Source organism: Mustela nivalis (genome assembly GCF_964662115.1).
Source record: "Mustela nivalis genome assembly, chromosome: 6".
In the NCBI taxonomy this organism is placed as follows: domain Eukaryota; kingdom Metazoa; phylum Chordata; class Mammalia; order Carnivora; family Mustelidae; genus Mustela; species Mustela nivalis.
The window spans coordinates 92,809,401-92,829,531 of record NC_139025.1 but is presented as its reverse complement, the minus strand read 5'-3'; the positions used below and the strand labels follow the sequence as shown (position 1 = coordinate 92,829,531).

General features: G+C 39.7%; 2 protein-coding genes and 1 long non-coding RNA gene across 11 annotated transcripts in view; 2 read left to right on the top strand and 1 right to left on the bottom strand.

Annotated features, from left to right (window-relative positions):
* Positions 1 to 6,212, top strand: part of SLC12A6 (solute carrier family 12 member 6) — a 93,354-nt gene extending 87,142 nt beyond the window's left edge. For all 5 annotated transcript variants that reach the window (XR_014313309.1, XM_082736739.1, XM_082736740.1 and 2 more), the window contains 5 exons: positions 229 to 360; positions 953 to 1,060; positions 1,262 to 1,446; positions 1,829 to 1,962; positions 3,113 to 6,212. Coding sequence is in view for 4 of the 5 variants with exons in the window: in XM_082736739.1 (XP_082592865.1) it covers positions 229 to 360; positions 953 to 1,060; positions 1,262 to 1,446; positions 1,829 to 1,962; positions 3,113 to 3,204 (651 nt within the window). In the remaining variant the exon portion in view is untranslated. The remainder of the gene's footprint in view (positions 1 to 228; positions 361 to 952; positions 1,061 to 1,261; positions 1,447 to 1,828; positions 1,963 to 3,112) is intronic.
* Positions 6,050 to 11,824, bottom strand: EMC4 (ER membrane protein complex subunit 4). Its single transcript, XM_082736851.1, has 5 exons — positions 11,600 to 11,824; positions 11,175 to 11,289; positions 7,164 to 7,317; positions 6,703 to 6,863; positions 6,050 to 6,458 (listed from the first exon to the last, which is right to left on the bottom strand). Exons 1-5 carry the CDS (start codon positions 11,683 to 11,685, stop codon positions 6,423 to 6,425), a joined length of 552 nt encoding a protein of 183 aa, XP_082592977.1. The 5' UTR covers positions 11,686 to 11,824; the 3' UTR covers positions 6,050 to 6,422.
* A 5-nt stretch (positions 11,825 to 11,829) lies between these two features.
* Positions 11,830 to 17,823, top strand: LOC309867811. Of its 5 annotated transcripts, none has more exons than XR_014313324.1 (5): positions 11,850 to 11,950; positions 14,712 to 14,865; positions 15,613 to 15,752; positions 16,904 to 17,153; positions 17,671 to 17,823. It is a non-coding gene; the product is annotated as an uncharacterized lncRNA (long non-coding RNA). The 5 variants fall into 5 exon arrangements; XR_014313325.1 differs by having other exon boundaries at positions 16,904 to 17,184; XR_014313326.1 differs by lacking the exon at positions 16,904 to 17,153 and adding an exon at positions 16,796 to 16,855.
* Positions 17,824 to 20,131: the final 2,308 nt, after the last annotated feature.

Genomic DNA, 20,131 nt, shown 5'->3' with positions numbered 1-20,131 from the left:
CCACTGAGCCACCCAGGCGTCCCTTAAAGTTGTTTTTAATGTGTTTCTTAGTCAAGCTTTTGCTCTCATACAACAGTATATACAGTTAGAAGCTAAAAACAAATACCCTGATACTACAGGAAGGTTGTCCAAAGCAAAAAATGTCTTGTGTTTTAGGAATCACTCTTTTTTTGGGGGGAGGGGGGCTTCTTGCATCTAACTTGCCATATATGTATGGTACTTTCTCAGGTGTGGCGAAAATGTAGCATACGGATCTTCACAGTAGCCCAACTAGAAGACAACAGTATTCAGATGAAGAAGGACCTGGCTACCTTCCTCTACCACTTACGCATTGAAGCAGAGGTGGAAGTGGTGGAGATGGTGAGAAAGCGGAGTTGGAGATCAAACAGACCACCCTTCCCCCCGTTTCCTACCCTGTCTTCCTAGAACTTTTTCTGGTTTGGGAAATTGTTCAGCTGCAAATGTGGATTAATCCCTTAGTTCTGACAGAGCCCTAATACATTGATCTAGATAAGTAGACTATGTATGTTTTGTGTATTTGGTGTTGTTTTTTTAATTTTTGCTTTCTTGTTTGTTGTACAGCCTTTATATTTCTCTTAGATTCTTGTCTGCTTAATATGGTTTTATTAAGTTTTAATTCATTTATGCATGTTAAAATCACACACAGCTTTTTAAAAATAACCTGGCAGTATTTTAAAAAAAGACTAGAGTTTGTATTTTGTTTCAAGGAAATATATATGTAATGGTTAGATTACGGAAAGGAATGTCAGTGCTTCTGTGTTTGATAGTTCATAATATTATATAACTCAGTAACTTAACAAAATAGGGGTGTAACGTAGGTTGATATTGTGGTACTTTCTCTGGCTTAATTTAGCAAATGGAAATGAAAGTGAGTGGTTCAGTTCTTCTTTCTCTTTTGTGCTTGTTGTCCACCCTGCGTTGTCTATGGCAGCATGACAGTGACATATCCGCTTACACTTATGAGCGCACCCTGATGATGGAGCAAAGGTCCCAGATGCTCCGACACATGCGACTGTCCAAAACAGAGCGGGACAGAGAGGTGAGACCTTCCTGCATTCACTGAATCCTAGTCTGTCACTGAGAGGGATGATACTGTATTATTCTCATAGAATGACACATTCTTCCCATCTCACTTTATCAGTTCTTCCACTATAACCACATTATTGTTTGAAAATAATTGAAGCTAAAGCATGAGAGGAAACTGGGTATAGAGGTCATAGCTGTGTTGGCCCCTCCTCAGGCACAGTTGGTGAAGGACCGGAACTCAATGCTGCGATTGACCAGCATTGGCTCTGATGAGGATGAAGAGACAGAGACCTACCAGGAGAAGGTGCACATGACTTGGACAAAAGACAAGTACATGGCATCCCGAGGACAAAAGGCTAAGTCGATGGAAGGATTCCAGGACCTGCTTAACATGCGTCCGTAAGTTTTCCAACACACAATCTTATCACATAACACAGTATCCTAGTCAGTGGCATACATGTGACTTTGCCTGGATACAGAGGATGAAGTATCTTCTTCATTTCACCCCAAATCTAGCCATCTCTCTGTTACTTGCCTGTGCATATCAGCTACGAGTTAACATTGTGCATAAACTAACCACCCTTCTTTCTCACCATACTGTGTTCCTGGCATAAAACAAGCAAATGTAGAATGAGAAAACCCAGCGTATAAGGAAATCATTTGTTCATTACATTATTCATAGTCAAAGCAAAAAAGCTCTGTATCTCAATGTTTTTAAAATTGGCTATAGCCTAGCTTTCTCTTTGCCTTAACCACCTGTTTCTCCCTTTCACCCACCCAGGGACCATTCCAACGTGAGACGGATGCACACAGCAGTGAAACTCAATGAGGTTATAGTTAACAAGTCCCATGAAGCGAAGCTGGTTTTGTTGAATATGCCTGGGCCACCCCGAAACCCTGAAGGTGATGAAAACTGTATCCTTTCCAAGAGTGGAGCTACCAGTAGGGAAGGTCTTAGCCTGTTTCTTAGATGAGACCACTAGATAACCTTAAGTCATTGTCTGTGCCCATGTTTCTCTCTCAAGGAGGGAAGGCCATTAAAAGTCTTTGGTAAGGGTTCTTACACAGCAGTAAGATTGATCTTCTTTGGGGGAGTTGGGTATATATATTCTCTCTGAACCCTAAAGAGAGTTTTTAGGTGGTAAACTTACAAAATGACTTCTGATATTCACAGTATAGAACCCTTTCTTTTTCTTTTTTTTTTTTAAAGATTTTATTTATTTATTTGACAGAGATCACAAGCAGGCAGAGAGGCAGGCAGAGAGAGAGGAGGAAGCAGGCTCCCTGCTGAGCAGAGAGCCCGATGCAGGGCTCGATCCCAGGACCCTGGGATCATGACCTGAGCTGAAGGCAGTGGCTTAACCCACTGAGCCACCCAGGCGCCCCTATAGAACCCTTTCTGAAACAATCCTAGAGATACAATACCCACGTCCTTTCTTCTTTTCAGGCTCCATCCATTTTTCAAAGCCCCTTACTTATGGATGTAGTTAGGAGAGAAGCAGTTTCAGTTAAATCTCCTCTGAGGGGGAAAAAAGATAAGGGTTTTTCCTCATACCCTGATCGCAGGATTTTTTTTAATGGGACCCCTTCAGAAATGCAATGGTATAGACTGGCCCATTCCCATCACTACCTTTAAGAAAGAGAGATTAAGAAAAAAAAAAAAAAGCACTGGCAGAAAAATCTGATTTGAGCTGCTTCACTTAGAAATTACTTGGGTTCTCTCTAGCACCCTTATAAGCTGTCCTTTTGTGGCTTTTTCCTCTTTTTTGGCTTATTTTAATGTGGTACAAATACATATGTTTCCCCATGTGTAAAATAACTTTTAGAAAAAAGTCTAACAAATGAAGGTCTTAGATTATATACGTAAAGGAGTTAGATCCCTAGGTTATGTCACAGTGTTAAATTGAACCAGAGTTCAGACATCTCCAAATCTTGAGTTGTTAAAATTGTTAAAACAAGCATGTTAATTTTGCAGTTTTGAGTCAGATGAACCCTGATTATCATAATGTCAGGTTATAAAGTGTGATCTTCTCCCACCTGTTTGTCTCCTTGACCGATTCGGAAGACATGGAGTTCCTGGAAGTGCTCACCGAGGGACTAGAGCGAGTTCTCCTGGTCCGAGGTGGTGGCAGTGAAGTGATTACCATTTATTCATAATCTATTCCTGAAGACTCTGCTTGGCCTCACCTTTCCTAAAAGGCTTCCATTCTCCAATGGAAGTGCCAGCTCTTTACTACTGCTCCCATCAAGTAGAGGTCCGGGTTCTGTACACATCACACTGAACTCTTGACAAGCTGAGCCTCAAGTACTTGTGCAAAGAAGTACACATAGTTTTGCTCTTCGCTGTCATATGATCTGCTGTCCTTACAGAAGAAGCAGATACTTCCTCAATATCAGAACACTGGTCAAGTCCTAAAAGCCATGTCTGTACTAGTTGAAGGCAAATTAGAATTAACAAGCTAAACCATTAAAATGAATTGGCAAAAGGGGTGCTAGAAATTCAAGAAGACAAAAAGTAAAGTACATGTCCCACATGGAGGGGGAATGTCAGAAGTCATGGTTCAGTGATGATACCATGGGGGTAACAGCCAGAGATACAGCTTCATCATATGAAAGAATTCATGACCAAGTATGTGGGGACCTAACATCCTTGTGGAGATAACCTGTGCCCAAGATGAAAACCTTTTTTAGCTGATTTTCTTTAATGTATCCACTGCTCTCCAGGACTCTTTTTATTTTAGGGTACTATACAAAAACTCAAACATGGCTACAGCTTCTGCTTCTTCCTCCAAAACAAGATTCCCCCAGAATATCAGGTTTAAGTATACATACTGTGTCGGTTTATATGTCATCTGGTTCTCAAAACCCATTCTATGGTTAAGATGGTAATACAGGCATTGTTATCCTGGAAGATGTTTTTTTAAAGGTAAAAGAATTTCTTTCAGGTTCTTTTCAAATGGCTAAGTTAAGGAAACTCCAAATTAAGATCTGCTGAAACAATCTGTAGTTACCTGTGGGACATGGTCAAAACATACAAACTGTTATCTAAAAAATCTAGATGATGATACACATTGACCAGTAGTTTCTCCTCTCCTTTCTTTTATGCCCTCCAGGTTAATAGACACAGGTCCAAAATCATAGGAATAAACTAGGAAGACTGGCTAAAATCCTTCTCTAAAAGCTTTGGACTTTTGACTGTCTTTTAAAGGGGAACCCAGCAATGGAATTCAAAGTTCTAGAGCCATACTCCTTCCATAGTGCCAAAGATTGAGCTGCTGCTACTCTCCCTACCTGCTTCACTAAAGTGGCATATGATTGGCATTGACCTGGTTCAAGAAACTTACTTTTAACTCAGAAACCTATGGACTCATTTCCAAAGCCATAGCAAAGACTTGAGGCACTCAACTTACCTAAACGCCCAGAGTATGAGCGTTTTTCTTTTCTAGATTTCATCTTCATTGTGACTGTAGGAACTTGGCTCTGAACTAAGATGATCCAATCCAACAGTCCTCTTCTATTCCAGTTGTTTTCAGAAAGCTGTGTCAAGGAAGCACTTGTACAAGCTTAGCTTTTTATTTGCTCTTCATAAAACATTTATTGGTCATTTTAATTTACCGGTCATAAAACACCTAGCTTTCAAGCATAGGGAAACTACCTTGAGTGGTAATTGCAAATATGTGTGAAATGTTCCTGTTATAGGATAAGTATTTAGAAAAACTATTTTGCCTGTATTCATGAGACTGCTTTTGAATCACTTTTATTAATGGTAAATAGTGCCACTCTTTTTTGATCACCCAATAGAATATGGAGCAAGCAAACCTAGGTACCAGCAGATTATTCATTTGACTCTAATGGACAGAGAAAACTCTTCAGTATGGCTTAAGAAATTGAGTATTTTGTTCCCTTTGCTCTTTCTTCAACCTCAAGACTCAGTCGGGGTAGCAAAGCAAACACAATCTTTTAAGTATTTTTTCCTGCTCCTTCCTGCAGAAGGTAGAAGCGTTGTTTACAGTTTCCACTGTAATACTCTATAGCTTGGCTGAGTCCACAGTAGTGGAACAGGTTCTCTAGGATCCAAGATATTGAAGCCCCCATGCTTTAAAGGTAAGCCTGCCCAGGAATTCCTCTACATTTACACACATCCTCTGGCCAAAGTGGTTGATAAGTACTTTTTTTTTTTCCAGATAGAAAAAACATGAGCAGAAAACAAGGTTAGTTTTAGAAGAGCTTTTTGTGGTTGGAGCTCTCTAAGAATCTTTTAAAGTTAGTGGCTATTAGTACAGCCACTACTTCAGCCCCTAAAACAAAAATCACCATTACATAGGAAAATGGTTATTAGGCCAGATTTAAACTCCTCTCTGTCTAGAGCATTTCATGTTCATGTGTTGCTGATGTTGTTTGTCTGCAAAGTGTCTTATCTCTTCTAATCACTGCAAATAAAGCAATACTGAAAACTTGATAAGAGAGAATGCACCTTAGGGGAAGGGGCTTTTGTTTCAAGAAGGAAGAGAAAAGAAAGACCTCTTCCTGCCTTTTGAATAAGATCCAGCTTTTAAGTCTTAGCTAAAATTTACCAGGGCAGGTTATAGCTATCCATCCTCCAGTTGCTGGCTCTCTGCTTTCTGAAGCTATCTTAAAAGCTGAAGTCTGAATTGCAGCATCTGCTCAACAGGTGCCCGGTTCCTCTTGGCAGGGGAAAGTTCATTACCTTGTATCTTCCTTTGCCTCAGATTCTGTGGCCCTAACTAGCCCACCAATCCTCACTCCCCCTAACTGTGTTTAAAAACCCCTTATTGTGGATATTAAAGTAGCAATTACACTGTAAGCATATTTATGTGCTCTTTTTGTCTGGTTTGTTTTTCTTTTCATCATGTATAATCTGAATCCAGCATTAGTTTCTCACATCTTCCACAAGTGTCTCCAACAGAATTTCTGTGTCCCAGCTTGTGTTAAATAGAAGTGAAATATTAAGGAAAATAGATTTAAAGGAAACCTGTGCAACTTTTTTTTTAAGCATTGTTCTCAACCATTTAATTTATTGAAAGGAGATGCTGCTGTGGTTCTTGATTTAGCAGCAACCATTCTTTTGTTTACATAGTTATAGTTTTGTTGTTTTGCTCTGTACTGGAAACATAAATAAAGTTTTCTACATTATTTTCAGTCAAGGGTTGTGGTACAGTTTCTTTGTGTTTGGAGTGATACATACATTCTTTCTGGGATTCATCTCCTTACCATGGAGTAAAGAGAGCTTTGGGCTCCTTTCACCATGAGTGATAACGTTAAGAGTTAGTATGCTGAGAAGGAGCCACGGGGCACAAAAAGAAGGTTGTAAATGAAATCCCGATACACAGGCACCAGGGGCTTCCTTCTCCTCTTCACAGAAGCAGTCCTCCACCGCTGAACTCCATCCTCTGAAAATAGAAAAGGTAAACAGGTGATTGGTGAATTGGTGTTGAACTAACTTATGGAACCAAGTACTTCATTTAATCACAGGCTCTATTTAGCCTTATCCTTAAAAAATTAACAACTTTCAAACTCCCAAGGGATCTTATTTCTTACGAAATAAGCTCTAGTACCAACTCAAACCTCCCATAATCAGACGGGTCTGCTATTTACATTACAACTGCCCAAAATTTAACTTCTTCTTTGCCTTACCTCAGGGGGCTCAATGAAGGCTAACCAGTCTGATGCATGTGTAGGCAACAGTCCCATTGACTGGCACTTATAAACAGCCAATGCCAAACCCATGAGGTTTCCAATGAGATACACCAAACCCTGAAGAAACTTCTGGCTTGAACTTTCTAGCATCTTGAAAGCTGTTGGGTAATAAAAAGTTTCAAAACCAAAACAACTTTTTTTTAATAGGATATATGTTAAAATAATAGAGATTAAAATTAAACTAATAGAGATCCAAAGTAAGATAGCAAATAGTGAACAAAAAGCCATGATAAGCTCCATGTCCCTCCACCATGCCACCACCTCTACCATCACCACCCTGCAAACCCTCCCTCCTGGCAACTAGCCAAAAGCAATATGAAAGATTTTCATGGATTTCACTAAAAATTGTCTTTAATTCTTAAAATTTAAGAAAGGGTTGTTGTATCAAGAATACTTACTGGCTGAAATGGCCATAAGTGCCTGAATGGGCCGCCAAGCCATCATACACACCATCATAGTAGGGAAGATGGAGATAGTATTGCCTGCCATGTACATGATGAAGAGGTTCATGGGAATCTGCTTGAGGGGACCCAAGGCAATATCCCAGCAGCGCTAAAACAAAACACAATTTTAACCTATGATCTCTATCTTCAGTCCCACATTAAAAAAAAATTTTTATTAACATATAATGTATTATTTGCCCCAGGGGTACACATCTGTGAATCATCAGGCTTACACATTTCACAGCACTCACCATAACACATACCCTCCCCAGTGTCCATAACCCAGTCACCCTATCCCTAACCCCCATCCCCCAAACAATCCAAGGTTTGTTTCGTGAGATTAAGAGTCTCTTATGGTTTGTCTCCCTCCCAATTCTGTCTTGTTTCATTTTTTCCTTCCCTGTCCCCCATCAGTCCCCCCCGCCTCTCAAATTCCTCATATCAGAGTGATCATAAGATAATTGTCTTTCTCTGATTGTTCAGTCCCACATTTACTGATGTTAAAGTCAAATGAACACAATTCCCAATTCTGTGCTCTTGACTGAGCTGACTCCGCAGTTCCACCACCTCTGTCTGCCCTTCTTCCATGTTGTCACAGGAAGCCTGTTCTTGGCTTAAGGTTTAAAAATAAAATAAACCTTAGGTTTAAAAATAAGGCATCCTCACCATTTGTTATATTTTTTCCTATTGGTTTTTCAGAAGCCATTTTTTCCCCATGATCTAGCTAAAAAACAAAAACAAAACCAAAAATCTTCCCTACTTTTGTTCTTATGCTTCTGCATCTCTCCTTTCCCCATCTAAAACTGAAATAGTTAAATCCATAGGGTGGGAAATTAGCACACCTCAATCAATAAAAGAACAAGCTGAGGGACACCTGGGTGGCTCAGTGGGTTAAGCCTCTGCCTCTACCTCAGGTCATGATCTCAGGGGGAGCCTCAGCGGGGAGCCTGCTTCCCCCTCACTCTTTGCCTGCCTCTTTGCCTACTTGTGATCTCTCTGTCAAATAAATAAATAAAATCTTTAAAAAAAAAAGCTGACAAATCAAGATATTAAGATCTAAATGACATTATTAACAAACTTAACTGACATATACAGAACAATACATTTGGAGAATTCACATTCTTTTCTTTTTTTTTTTTTAAAGATTTTATTTATTTATTTGACAGAGAGAAATCACAAGTAGACAGAGAGGCAGGCAGAGAGAGAGAGGAGGAAGCAGGCTCCCTGCTGAGCAGAGAGCCCGATGCGGGACTCGATCCCAGGACCCTGAGATCATGACCTGAGCCGAAGGCAGCGGCTTAATCCACTGAGCCACCCAGGCGCCCCTCACATTCTTTTCAAACACACACGGGACATTTACAAAAGCTGGCCACTTGCTGACCCTTGAAGAAAGTGTCAACTCAAAGAACCCAAATTATACAAAGCATGTTCTTTTCTTATGCAATTAAGCTAAAATCAGTAAAAAGAAAACTGAAAATTCCCTAAACATTGGAATTAACAAATGTATTCTAAATAATCCATAAATAAAAGAATAAATTTCAATGGAAACCAGAAATACTGTTAACTGCCAACAAAAAGCCACATATTAACATTTGTGGGACACAGAGCACTGAAAATTTTATAATAAATACATATTTAGAAGACTAAAAGTGTCTATTTCTTCCTTTTTGCAATTTTTGTAAGTTTAAAGTTCCAGTTAACATACAGTGTAATATTAGTTTCATGTGTACAATATAATGACTCAACACTTCCATACAATGCTTAATGCTCATCACAAGTGCCCTCCTTAATCATCACCTCTTTCACCCATCCTCCCACCCACCTCCCCTCTGGTAACCATCAGTTTGTTCTCTATAGTTAACAGTCTGTTTCTTGGTTTGGCCCTCTCTCTCTTTTTCTTCCCTCTTTGCTCATTTGTTTCTTAAATTTCATATATGAATGGAATCATATGGTATTTGTCTTTCTCTGACTGACTTAATTTACTTAGCTTTATACCCTTTAGCTCCATCCATGTCATTCTCAGCATCTATTTCAAGTTAGAAAAAGGAACAAATTAAATACAAGGAAATGAAAAGAAAAAATGAGAAAAGAAGTTAATTTTTCTTTAAATCAACAAGGCTAAAAGTGTCTTCTTTTAAAGATTAATAACATCAATACTGGTGAACCGGATGAAGGAAAAAGAAGAGAATTGTGCAACACTGGGAATAAAAGAGGGAAAATTCTATAGTTCTTGCAGTGTATTAAAGTGATCATATGAGCACCTGGGTGGTTCAGTGGGTTAAAAGCTTCCGCCTTTGGCTCAAATCATGATCCCAGGGTCCTGGGATCCAGTCCCACCTTAGGTTCCATGTTCAGCAGGGTGCCTCCTTCTCCCTCTGCCCCTCCCCCTGCTCATCATCATCTCTCTCTCTCAAATAAATAAAATCTTAGAGTGATCATATTATAAATTTGGGGAAATGGATAAATTCCTAAAAGAAATACTTAATGGCATAGTGAATTGAGTATTTAAATAGTCATAAAACTGTTTAAGAAACTGAATCTGTAATTAAGTCCAGATGGTTTCTCTTGGCAAATTCTGAACATTTAAAGAAAAGATAAACCCCGTCTTATATAAAAAATGAACATTCTACAACTCATTACATGGGGCCCCATAAATACCTGACAAGGACCTGACAAGGACATTATGAGTGTAGTTTATAGATCGATACCACTCCTGAATCTAAATGCAAAAATCCTACTAAACAGAAGAGTAACAAAGTAAATCTAGCAATATTAGAAGAATATATCACTATCCATTTCAGCTTATTCATGTTAAAAGAAAAAATATTTGTAAGCAGTTCCCTGGTGTGTCACTTATATAAAAGATCATTTATCTGGGAATTTAAAGATCACCCCGCCATAAAGCAGAACTGTTCTAAAGTAAGTATAATAACCTACCTTCAACACCAGGCCATTTTAATCATACTTTCATGTTATTGTTCATATTACAAGTACCATGAGGAAAAATGATAAAACTGTTCAAGAAAAGAACTGATACCAGCTGTCATTTTTATGTAAAAATCACTGCATTTCATGAAATGAAGATCACTTAGTATTTAACAATATTAAGGCTAAGAGGAAAGAAAGTGCCAGGCACTATACTGGGCACTTGGGAGACAAAATCTGCTTTCTTGGACCTTACAAGTATAAGGTAATAACTATATCATATGTATGAATGACATGGAGAAATGCAGTAAGTAGGAAAGGATAAGTAGGAAAACAGGATAAGAGTGCCATGAGTAGGCTTCTCTAAGAAGGTAATATTTGGGAGACCTAAGGGAGATAAGAGAGCAAGTCACACAGATATCTGGGGGAAGAGTATTCCTGGAAGAGGGAAAGAACGTGTACAAAAAGTATGAGATGGAAGCCTGCCTACTATTTTCAAGGAGCAGCAAGAAGACCATTCTGACTAGAGTGGAATAAAGAACAAAGGGGAAAGTGGTAAGAGAGGACTAGTGTCAGACTAGAAGGATAGGTAAGATAAGAAGTAGTGATAAGCAGCAAAAATTTTAGTCTGTTTTGAAGATAAAGCCAAAAGAATATCCTGACACACTGGTAAGGGAACTAGAGTAAAAGGATGACGTCAGGGACTCCTGGGTGGCTCAGATGGTTAATAAACAAATCTTTAAAAAAAAAAAAAAAAAAAAAGAAAGAAAGAAAAGAAAAGAAAAGAAAAAAAAAAAAGATGACTTCAACTGTTAGGCACTGGCACCAATAGATAATCTTCAATCCACTTCCTTCTATGTTCAAACATCTTTTATTTTTCCAACTATTAAGCACTTTTACTACTGTAAATTAATCTCAAGCAGTTTACCAATATTAGGGGCAAGAGTCCCACAGTAGGATCCACATGCTGCCTGGGAGAGGAGGGTGGATGCGTAGGTAAGGACTGGCCTAAAAACTATTGTGATATCTATACCTCTGTACCTTCTCCACCAGGATCCGGTCTGTCTCTTGCACGCTGGTATCAGGCACTTGCTTGTCCAAGTAACCCACAGGGTACAGCGAGTCTCCCTGGCCACCGCCCCGGTCACTTCGGCTCCTAAAGAACCAAACCAAGAAACTAAAGCTGCAGGCTCCCACACTTCATATCCCACATTCCTGTTCTAATCATAGGCATAAAGACCCTCAGATACACCTGCCCAGATTAGAGAAAGCCCTCTCGTGGGTTCGTCAGACCTTTGTCTATTGGGAGTAATGAAATAAGCATCTTTGGAACAACAAAAACCTCCACGGAGAAGCCGCTGGCTCCCCGGGAGCCGTCTTTGTGCCACCCATCATTTTCAGAGAGTTGTACTTGAGGGGTCGGGTTTTACTCCTCTGCGGCAGTTCTGGGGTAAAGGGCTCCTCACCTGCTGCCTCCTCCAGGCCCGCTCAGCTCAATGGCCCACTTGAAGCGCCGACCTCGATTGGCCACTAGGCTCCCCTGGGCCGTCATGGCAACGGCCTTCTACCAAAGCTTTGAAACTCCTTACTCTAAAGCGGGTCCCAGGCCCAAGTCCACTGACACCCGCTATTTCTTGGTCTCACTCTGCAAGCCCGCTTCCGGCGCGCAGCATAGACGTCACTTCCATCCCGGAAATTGGCGGGCGGAGGAGGGACTAGAAAGTACTTGGAGCGGGAGAAGCTGGGTGGAGAATCTGACCATACTTACCTTCGTCTTTTCTGTGAGGATTTCTGTTGTGTGTTCCCCGATCTCTGAGGTGCGCTTGCGGGACAGTGGGAAAGTCCATACTCACTCTGGGTTAGGAATTGAAGCCAAAGACACCTTTTTTTTTTTTTTTTTTTTTTTTTACTATTTTATTTATTTATTTGACAGAGATCACAAGTAGGCAGAGAGGCAGGCAGAAAGAGAGAGGAGGAGGAAGGCTCCCTGCTGAGCAGAGAGCCCAACGTGGGGCTCGATCCCAGGACCCTGAGATCATGACCTGAGCTGAAGGCAGAGGCTTTAACCCACTGAGCCACCCAGGCGCCCCCAAGGACGCCTTCTTGAGTTGCCTTCGCGCTCCCCCGAACCTGATTCAAATCTTTCAACCTGGTTTCACCATGGGTTTTGTGTGATCTTGAGCAAGTAATTTAGTAGCTTCCGAGTACTGAATGTCTGCCATGTCCCAAGAGATTTGTGTTTATTATTTAAGTCACAGGAACCCTGCGAGGTAAATAGTTCCACGCCCATTCTGCCCCAAAGCTAGGAAGCAGTGTGGAGGTGGGAAGGCTCATGAGTTTGAGAATCAAATGGGCTCCTTTTGAATCCTAGCTTTTTTACTCGATTGTGTGACTTTGGACACGTTAAATATTTAACGCTTCAACCTCTTCAAGAGTTAGATTATCTATTTTCGAGGCTTGTGAGGTAAGGAAGTGCCCGCCACGTATGCATGATCTTTTTTTTTTTTTTTTAAGATTTTATTTATTTACCAGAGAGAGAGAGGGAGAGAGCGAGCACAGGCAGACAGAGGCAGAGGGAGAAGCAGGCTCCCTGCCGAGCAAGTAGCCCGATGTGGGACTCGATCCCAGGACGCTGGGATCATGACCTGAGCCGAAGGCAGCTGCTCAACCAACTGAGCCACCCAGGCGGCCCTTTTTTTTTTTTTTTTTTTTTTTTTAATTAAAAAATTCACACTAGTGGGGCGCCTGGGTGGCTCAGTTGGTTAAGCCTTCCTTTCCCTTCAGGTCTTGATCTCAGGGTTCTGGATGGAGCCCTCTGCAGGGCTTCCTGCTCAGTGGGGAGTCTGCTTCTCCCTCTTTGCCTGCCCTCCCCCCTCCCATCTCCTGTTGGTCTTCTGTTGCTCACGCACTCTCTTTCACTCTCTCTCAAATAAATAAATAAATAAATAAAATCTTTTTTTTTTTTTTCAAAGGCGCACTGGTGATTGGATTTCGTATTGAGTTGTGTACCTATATAATAATATATAACCTGTTATTGAATATTTGTTTCCCGTTTTTTCCCGCCTTTTATAAAGTGTTTATAAACACTATATCTTTGCTTATTTCCTTAAGTTAAATTACTAGAAGTGCAATTGCTGGATCAAAGACTATGCACATTTCAAAGGAATTTTTAAATGCCTGCTAGCAAAATCGCACCTATTTGCATTTCACCAGCTTTATAATATTTTTAAATTGGCGGTTTGAAAATGGTACTGTATTTTCAAACCCTAATTCCTTTGGCTCCAAGTTATTTGATATGATTGTGTGGGAGTGAGGGAAGAGGAGTGCTGTGAGAGTGTGGTTGGGAGGTAAGGTTGTAAAGGGCCAGTTAATGAGTTTGGACCCTTAAAAGTGATGGTGAACTGGAGATGCTGAAGCTTCCACCCCCACTTTTTTTTTCTGTCTTTAAAAGGATTTGTGTTCATAGAGACTGTTTGAATAAGGCAGTAATGGAAAAGGCTTTTCCCCTTCCAGTACATTCTAAAATGTTTATTTATCTGATCATAGAAAGACGGAAATTGTAGATTGCTTTCCTGTTTCATTCTACTTTTCTGCTTTTATCTGTTGTCTCTGATGAAACTTTGAGACTGATTTCAGATTTCACAAGGGTCTTGACCCTACCGGCCAATCTTCTTTGTCCCAGTGAAATCTGCGTAATAGCACTTATCACACTGCGTTTGTGTTTGTTGACATCCTCTGAGCACGTATCTACCTCCTCTTACTGCACTCTGTCCTAAATTCCTTGATGTTAGTATACATGTTAATTATATTTGATTCCACTGCCTAGAACATAATGTATTGAATGTTTAGTGAATGTGAGTAAATTAATTGAAAGTAAATACGATGCAGAAATCAATATACTGTAATTACATTTATGTGAAAAAAATTAGAAGGGAATACATTTTAGAATACTATATGTTATATCCAATTAATGGTTTTTGTGCGATTTTTTTATATTCAAGCTGTTCTGCTTCTTAAGTAAATTATAAAGGAACACTTTTAAAAACATTGTCAGTCATTCAAATCATGTATTCCTTCCCTTTAAAAGTACTCCCCCATGTACTATAAAAATGTTTCAACTATAACCCAAATCAAGGTTGCTTTGGCCTCAGGTCAGTACGTGTCATTTATTCCTTTATCCTAGGAACCCTCATAGTGTTGTTTGCTAAAACATGTTCCAAAGAGCATGAAGACTGAGGTGAATATTGGAACTGAGCTGAAGAAGGATTCCAAGGTCAAACACATCTAAGAAAAATTACAGATGCTGTTCTGCACACACACCACAGAGATTCTCAGTGAGAGAACATTAAAACCTGATAAATGATTCAGTAAAGAATCTCCTTTAATTCTGCTTCCCATTCACCTAAATGAGAAGCTCCCCCCACCCTTTCCCCCCCTATCACATCTGTTAACTTCCTATGGAGTCAGTGTTCCATAGAATACAATGAAGGCAACTTCCTTTAAGCATGGCTAGAATTTTTCAGAAAGATGAAGTTACTACTTTTTTTTTTTTTAAGATTTTATTTATTTATTTGACAGAGATCTCACATAGGCAGACAGAGAGAGAGCAGGAAGCAAGCTCCCCGCTGAGCAGAGAGCCTGATGTGGCACTCTTTCCCAGGACCCTGGGATCATGACCTGAGCGGAAGGCAGACGCTTAACCATCTGAGCCAGCCAGGCACCCAAGATGAAGGTACTTCTTGAAAAGCTCTTCTTGTTTTTTTTTTTTCTCTAAGATTATTAGAATATAAGAAATAGTAGAGCCTTTATAAAAATGGAGTTTCAAGTTTAAAAGTTAAAGTCGAAGATTCAGAGTCTCCTGGGTGGCTCAGTGGGTTAAGCGTCTGCCTTCAGCTCAGATCATGATCTCAGGGTCCTGATCAACCCCACATCGGGCTCTCTGCTCAGCAGGGAGCCTGCTTCCCCCTTTCTCTGCCTGCCTCTGCCTACTTGTGATCTCTGTCAAATAAATAAAATCTTTAAAAAAAAAACCTCAAGGATTCAAGGTCTGTTTTGTTGTTGTTGTTGTTTTTATAAATTATGTTTTGCAAGAAAAATCAAGGGAAACCTAGATTGTAATCCTGACTCCAAATGGACTAACTGTATCACTGTGAGTTAGGAACTCGGCCTTAATTTCTTCATCTAGAAAATGAGAGACTTCTACTAAGTGACTTCTAAAGTTAGCTTCTATTTCTAAAATATATTTTTAAAAACATTTTGCACATTATTCTTTCATATATATTTCTAGAAAAAATTATAAACACATAAAGGAGTAATGGGATTTCAGATAATTTTTGAATTGTGCTTGACCATATATTTCCTAATTCTCTGCATTGTACAAGTACCACTTTTGGATTTAGAAGAAGTATAAACGTTAGTAATATAACATGATATGTTTCCAAACCTCAAAGGATAATGGTTCTCTGTTCTGGATTCACAGGAGAATCACCTTGCAAGCTCTTTAAAAATACTGAATGATACCTGGGAATTCTAATTCATTCGCTCAGGTTAGAACATGGGCATCTACTGTGCAGCAAGAACTAAGAACCACCAACCCAGAGCATTTTGCTGCTTTAAAAGGTTTGAACTTACACAAAGTAATCTAAGCAAATAATCATCAGTTTAGGCAGCCTCCTGGCATACCTCCCACTGGACTAAATTTGAATTACACAGTAATGGAAATACTCAACTTGTAAAAATAAATGTCAAACTCCCCTTTGTGTCTTTGAGCAAATATGATTTTAATTAAAGAAACTGAGAAGGCACACCAGGGTTCCATAGGTCATGTGAGTTGCCTCATCGGACTTATATTTGGGCCATCTACACACTTTTTGTATTTGTTTTTGAATCTCACCCCCCACCACCACTTTAGGGGGCTAAGAATCTGACTATTTCTATACCTCGTGCCATTTTCTGAGCAGTTGCATTTGGATTAAAACTTGAAAAAGGAAATTTTCTTTTTATTTATTTATTTATTTTAAAAAATATTTAAGTAGGTTCCATGCCCAACATAGGGCTCAAACTCTCTAACCAGAGATTGAAAGTCATATGCTCTTCTGACTGAGCCAGCCAGCCAGGTGCCCTAAAAAAAGAAACTTCCTATTCAAACAGCCAGATTTGCAAGAATGGATCTCTCTAAAGGGGGTGAGAAAAAAAAGCTTCTATACATAGTATCTTAATATTTTGGCCTATGCCATTTAATAATGTCTCTATAATAGTTCTGTTCAGTTCTCCTCCATGGTCCAACCAGTTCCTCCAGTATGTTCTAAAGGGTCCTAAGATTTATGGCAGCTTCCATAAAATGGGTTTCCATTGCAAATCCCCAGTTATTTGTGTTATTTGACTCTAGTATTATTACAGCCTTCTGCAAAGGACCACCTTACACTACTTTATTCAAGAAGCAATTTATTTTTTGTCAGTAAGAGTCTTAATGAGAGGAAACATTTCCCCTCCGTTTTGTCTGTTTGAAATTTAAAACCCCTTCTGTGAAAAAACAAGTTTGGGATTTTTTTTTTTTTTTTTGGTAATATTACCTCCCTACTTATTGCTGGGTTTCTGCATCATTTCTATGCGGATTACTTTTTTTTTTTTTTTTTTTTAATTTCTGGTTTACGGCTCTGCAGTATCATGAAATGCCCCTGTCAGCAGTGACATGAACTAGACAGCGCTGGAAGAAAACGTTGGTTAGTAATACCATTCTTCCCTTAGCAATTACCTTTTTTTCATTTCAGGAGAGCTGTTGTGCAATTCCCATTTTAACAAGTTCCCATTATAGCACATCCCTCAAGCACTTGCTTAGGAAACTGGGAGGACTGCCATTCCCACAGATCTTATTAAAGGATAAGAATGACAACCATGGCATGAGTCATAATGATACATTGCTGATGGCCTAGCATGTTTCTTCAAGCTTGGTTACTCTGGATTCATTCTGATGATTAATTTCAGCTATCTTGGAAGTGAGCTAAACTATCTCCACATCAGGTGTCTGAATGACCAATTCAGGTCTTTTATGGTAACTTTTCCTGTGTGCTAATTTTTTAAAAAGATTTTATTTATTCCAGAGAGAGAGCATGAGCAAGCAAGCGAGTGGGGCAGGGGAGGAGCAGAGGGAGAGGGGAGAGAGACAAGCAGACAACACTGAGCACTGGGCTCCATCTCAAGACACTGAGATCATGACCTGAGCAGAAACCAAGAGTAAGACGTCCAACTGACTGAGCCACCCAGGTGCCCCCTATGTGCTAATATTTAAAAGTCTCTCTTGGTTCAGGTATAAGCATTGCTTTATGGCCTGATTTTTTTGGAAGGAAGATTGTTGTGGACTGATTGTGTTCCTCCAAATCATAAACGTTGAAGCCCTAACCCCAAGTATGATAACATTTGGAGCTCAGGCCTTGGGAGATAATTAGGGTTAGATGAGGTCATGAAGGTGGTGCTTGCTTAATAGGATTACTGTCTTAAAGAAGAGACAGGAGTGCTCACTATCTCACTCTACTGACAGGAGGATGCAATGAGAAGGTGGCTGTCCGCACGTGCAGTCCACATGGACCAAAGAGAGCTCTTGTGAGTAACTGAATCAGCAAGCACCTTAATCTCAGACTTTGTAAGCCTCCAAAACAGTGAGAAAATAAATTCCTGTTGTTTAAGCCACCAATCTATGGTATTTTGTTATGGCAGTCTGAGCGGACTAATAACGAGGGTGAAGTGGGATTCAGAAAAATTGAAGAACAGTAAGTACCTTTTGTTATTTGAAAGACAAAGTTATCCCTTAAAACATAAACATAAATGTAGGCTTGTTCAATTTGTAGGAACTTATAGTATAAGTAGAAACACACTAAACCCTGTTCACTTATTTATTTTTTTTTACTCTATCTTGGATGCCTTCTATATCTGTCTGGTTTTTTTCTTTTTTTTATTATTATGTTCAATTAGCCAGTATATAGTACATCATTAATCTTTGATGTAGTGTTCAACAATTCATTATTTGCATATAACAGCCAGGGCTCATGACAACACATGCCCTCCTTAATACCCATCCCTCAACCCCTCCCTTCTGTAACCCTCAGTTTGGTTCCTGGAGTCCAGAGTCTCTTATGGTTTGTCTCCCTCTCTGATTTCTTCCCCTTTAGTTTTCCCTCCCTTTAAAGGCTATATAGTATACATGGCATGGATGTATGATAAGTTACCTAACCTTAGTCGATGGACATTTAGGTTGTTTCCATTTGTCACTATTACAAAAAATGTTGCTGTGAACATCCCTAGGGAACTTGTGAACATGGTTCTCTAGGATAGAGTCCTGTAATTAGGATTGCTTACCAGAGAGGTTAAAACATTGATAAATTCGAAGAGGCCCTCCAAAATGTGCAGTTTATACTTTGAAGGGTTTGTGGACTAAATTATTTCTGTAGTAAATTGAATAATGTCCCTCAAAATTGACATCCATCTAGATAGAAACCCAGAATGTGACTTTATTTGAAAATAGGGTCTTTGCAGATGTAGTTAGAAAGATGAGGTCATTTTGGATGATCGTGGGCCCTAAATCTAATGACTGGTGTCCTCATAAGAAAAGAGGTAGATGCATAGATGCACAGGGAATAAGTCCATGTGGTAATGGAGACAGAGATGGGAGTGATGCAGCTATAAGCCAATGACTTCCAGAATGATCAGAAGCTAGGAAGAGGGCAGGAAGGGTACCTCCCTAGAGCCAGCAGAGAGAGCATGTCCCTGTAATGCCTTGATTTTGGTCTTCAGGCCTCCAGAACTGAGAATGACTCTATTTCTGTTGTTTTAAGCCACCAAGATTCTGATACTTCATTACAACAGCTGTAGGAAAAGGATGTAAGTTTCTTTCTGAAAGGGGTCCATCCAAATGAATCAAGCTAACCAGGGTTAGCGTAAGTGGAAACACACACACACACACACAAAACAAGTAATAGAATAATATCACCAAAGCTTCAAATTAAACTCTAAATTTTCAAAAATTTGCACAAAATTTTTGTTCAATATCCTAATTACTTATGATTGGTTCATTTAGTAAAGTGATTTTTACAAATTAATTACAAAAGAAGGACATTTATTATATAAAATGGAAAATACAGTTCAGTAAAAATAGATGACAAACTGTAGCATGCAAAAATAAAAAATTTTTCCCCATGGACATTTTGATTTAGACTCTTCCAGACTTTCTCGATTTATATTTAGGCTTACTTAGCATACTGTTTTATAACATGCTGTTTCATGAAGAGCCATAGTTTGTTATTTTTTTTAAGATTTTTATTTATTTATTTGAGAGAGAAAGAGCAAGCACAAGTGGGGTAGAGGGGCAGAGGGAGAGATTCTGAAGCAGATTCCCCGCTGAGCATGGAGCCCCACACAGGATTTCACCCCAAAACCCCAAGAGACCAAGCCAAAGTAACCAAGAGACCACCCCAAGTGACCCAAGTCAAAGTCAGGCACTTAACTGATGGAGCCACCCAGATGTCCTGCCATGTTTTCACTTTTTAAAAAGGCAAAGAAAAGGGGCGCCTGGATGGTTCAGTGGGTTAAAGCTTCTGCCTTTGGCTTGGGTCATGTTCCCAGGGTCCTGGGATAGAGCCCAGGTTCAGCCTCTCTGCTCAGCAGGGAGCCTGCTTCCTCCTCTCTCTCTTTGCCTGCCTTTCCGTCTACTTGTGATCTCTGTCTGTCAAATAAATAAATAAAATTTTTTAAAAAAATTAAAAAAAAAAGGCAAAGAAAAAAAGCTATGGCTTATTCTTTATTTCAGTTTTGTTTTTTTTTTTTTAATTCGTCTTTTATAGCTCTAGCCAGATGTTCAGGCTCTGTCGCTGTCATCCAGCCCTGACCAATCCTGAGGCACCCATCCAACTTCCACACTCCTCTCCACCCAGCCCATTAGGTGGAGACACACCCCATTCCCCAGGGCCCACGTTAGTCCCCCTACTCTTTTTAGATGGGAGTCATTC

Excerpts from the sequence above, each read along its gene's own strand:
- EMC4 (XM_082736851.1), bottom strand. The coding sequence starts at position 11,685 with ATGACGGCCCAGGGGAGCCTAGTGGCCAATCGAGGTCGGCGCTTCAAG. Across the intron at positions 6,864-7,163 it reads ACTTATGGCCATTTCAGCCA|CTTTCAAGATGCTAGAAAGT; the intron begins GTAAGTATTCTT and ends ATTACCCAACAG. Across the intron at positions 6,459-6,702 it reads CCTTCATTGAGCCCCCTGAG|AGGATGGAGTTCAGCGGTGG; the intron begins GTAAGGCAAAGA and ends TTCTATTTTCAG.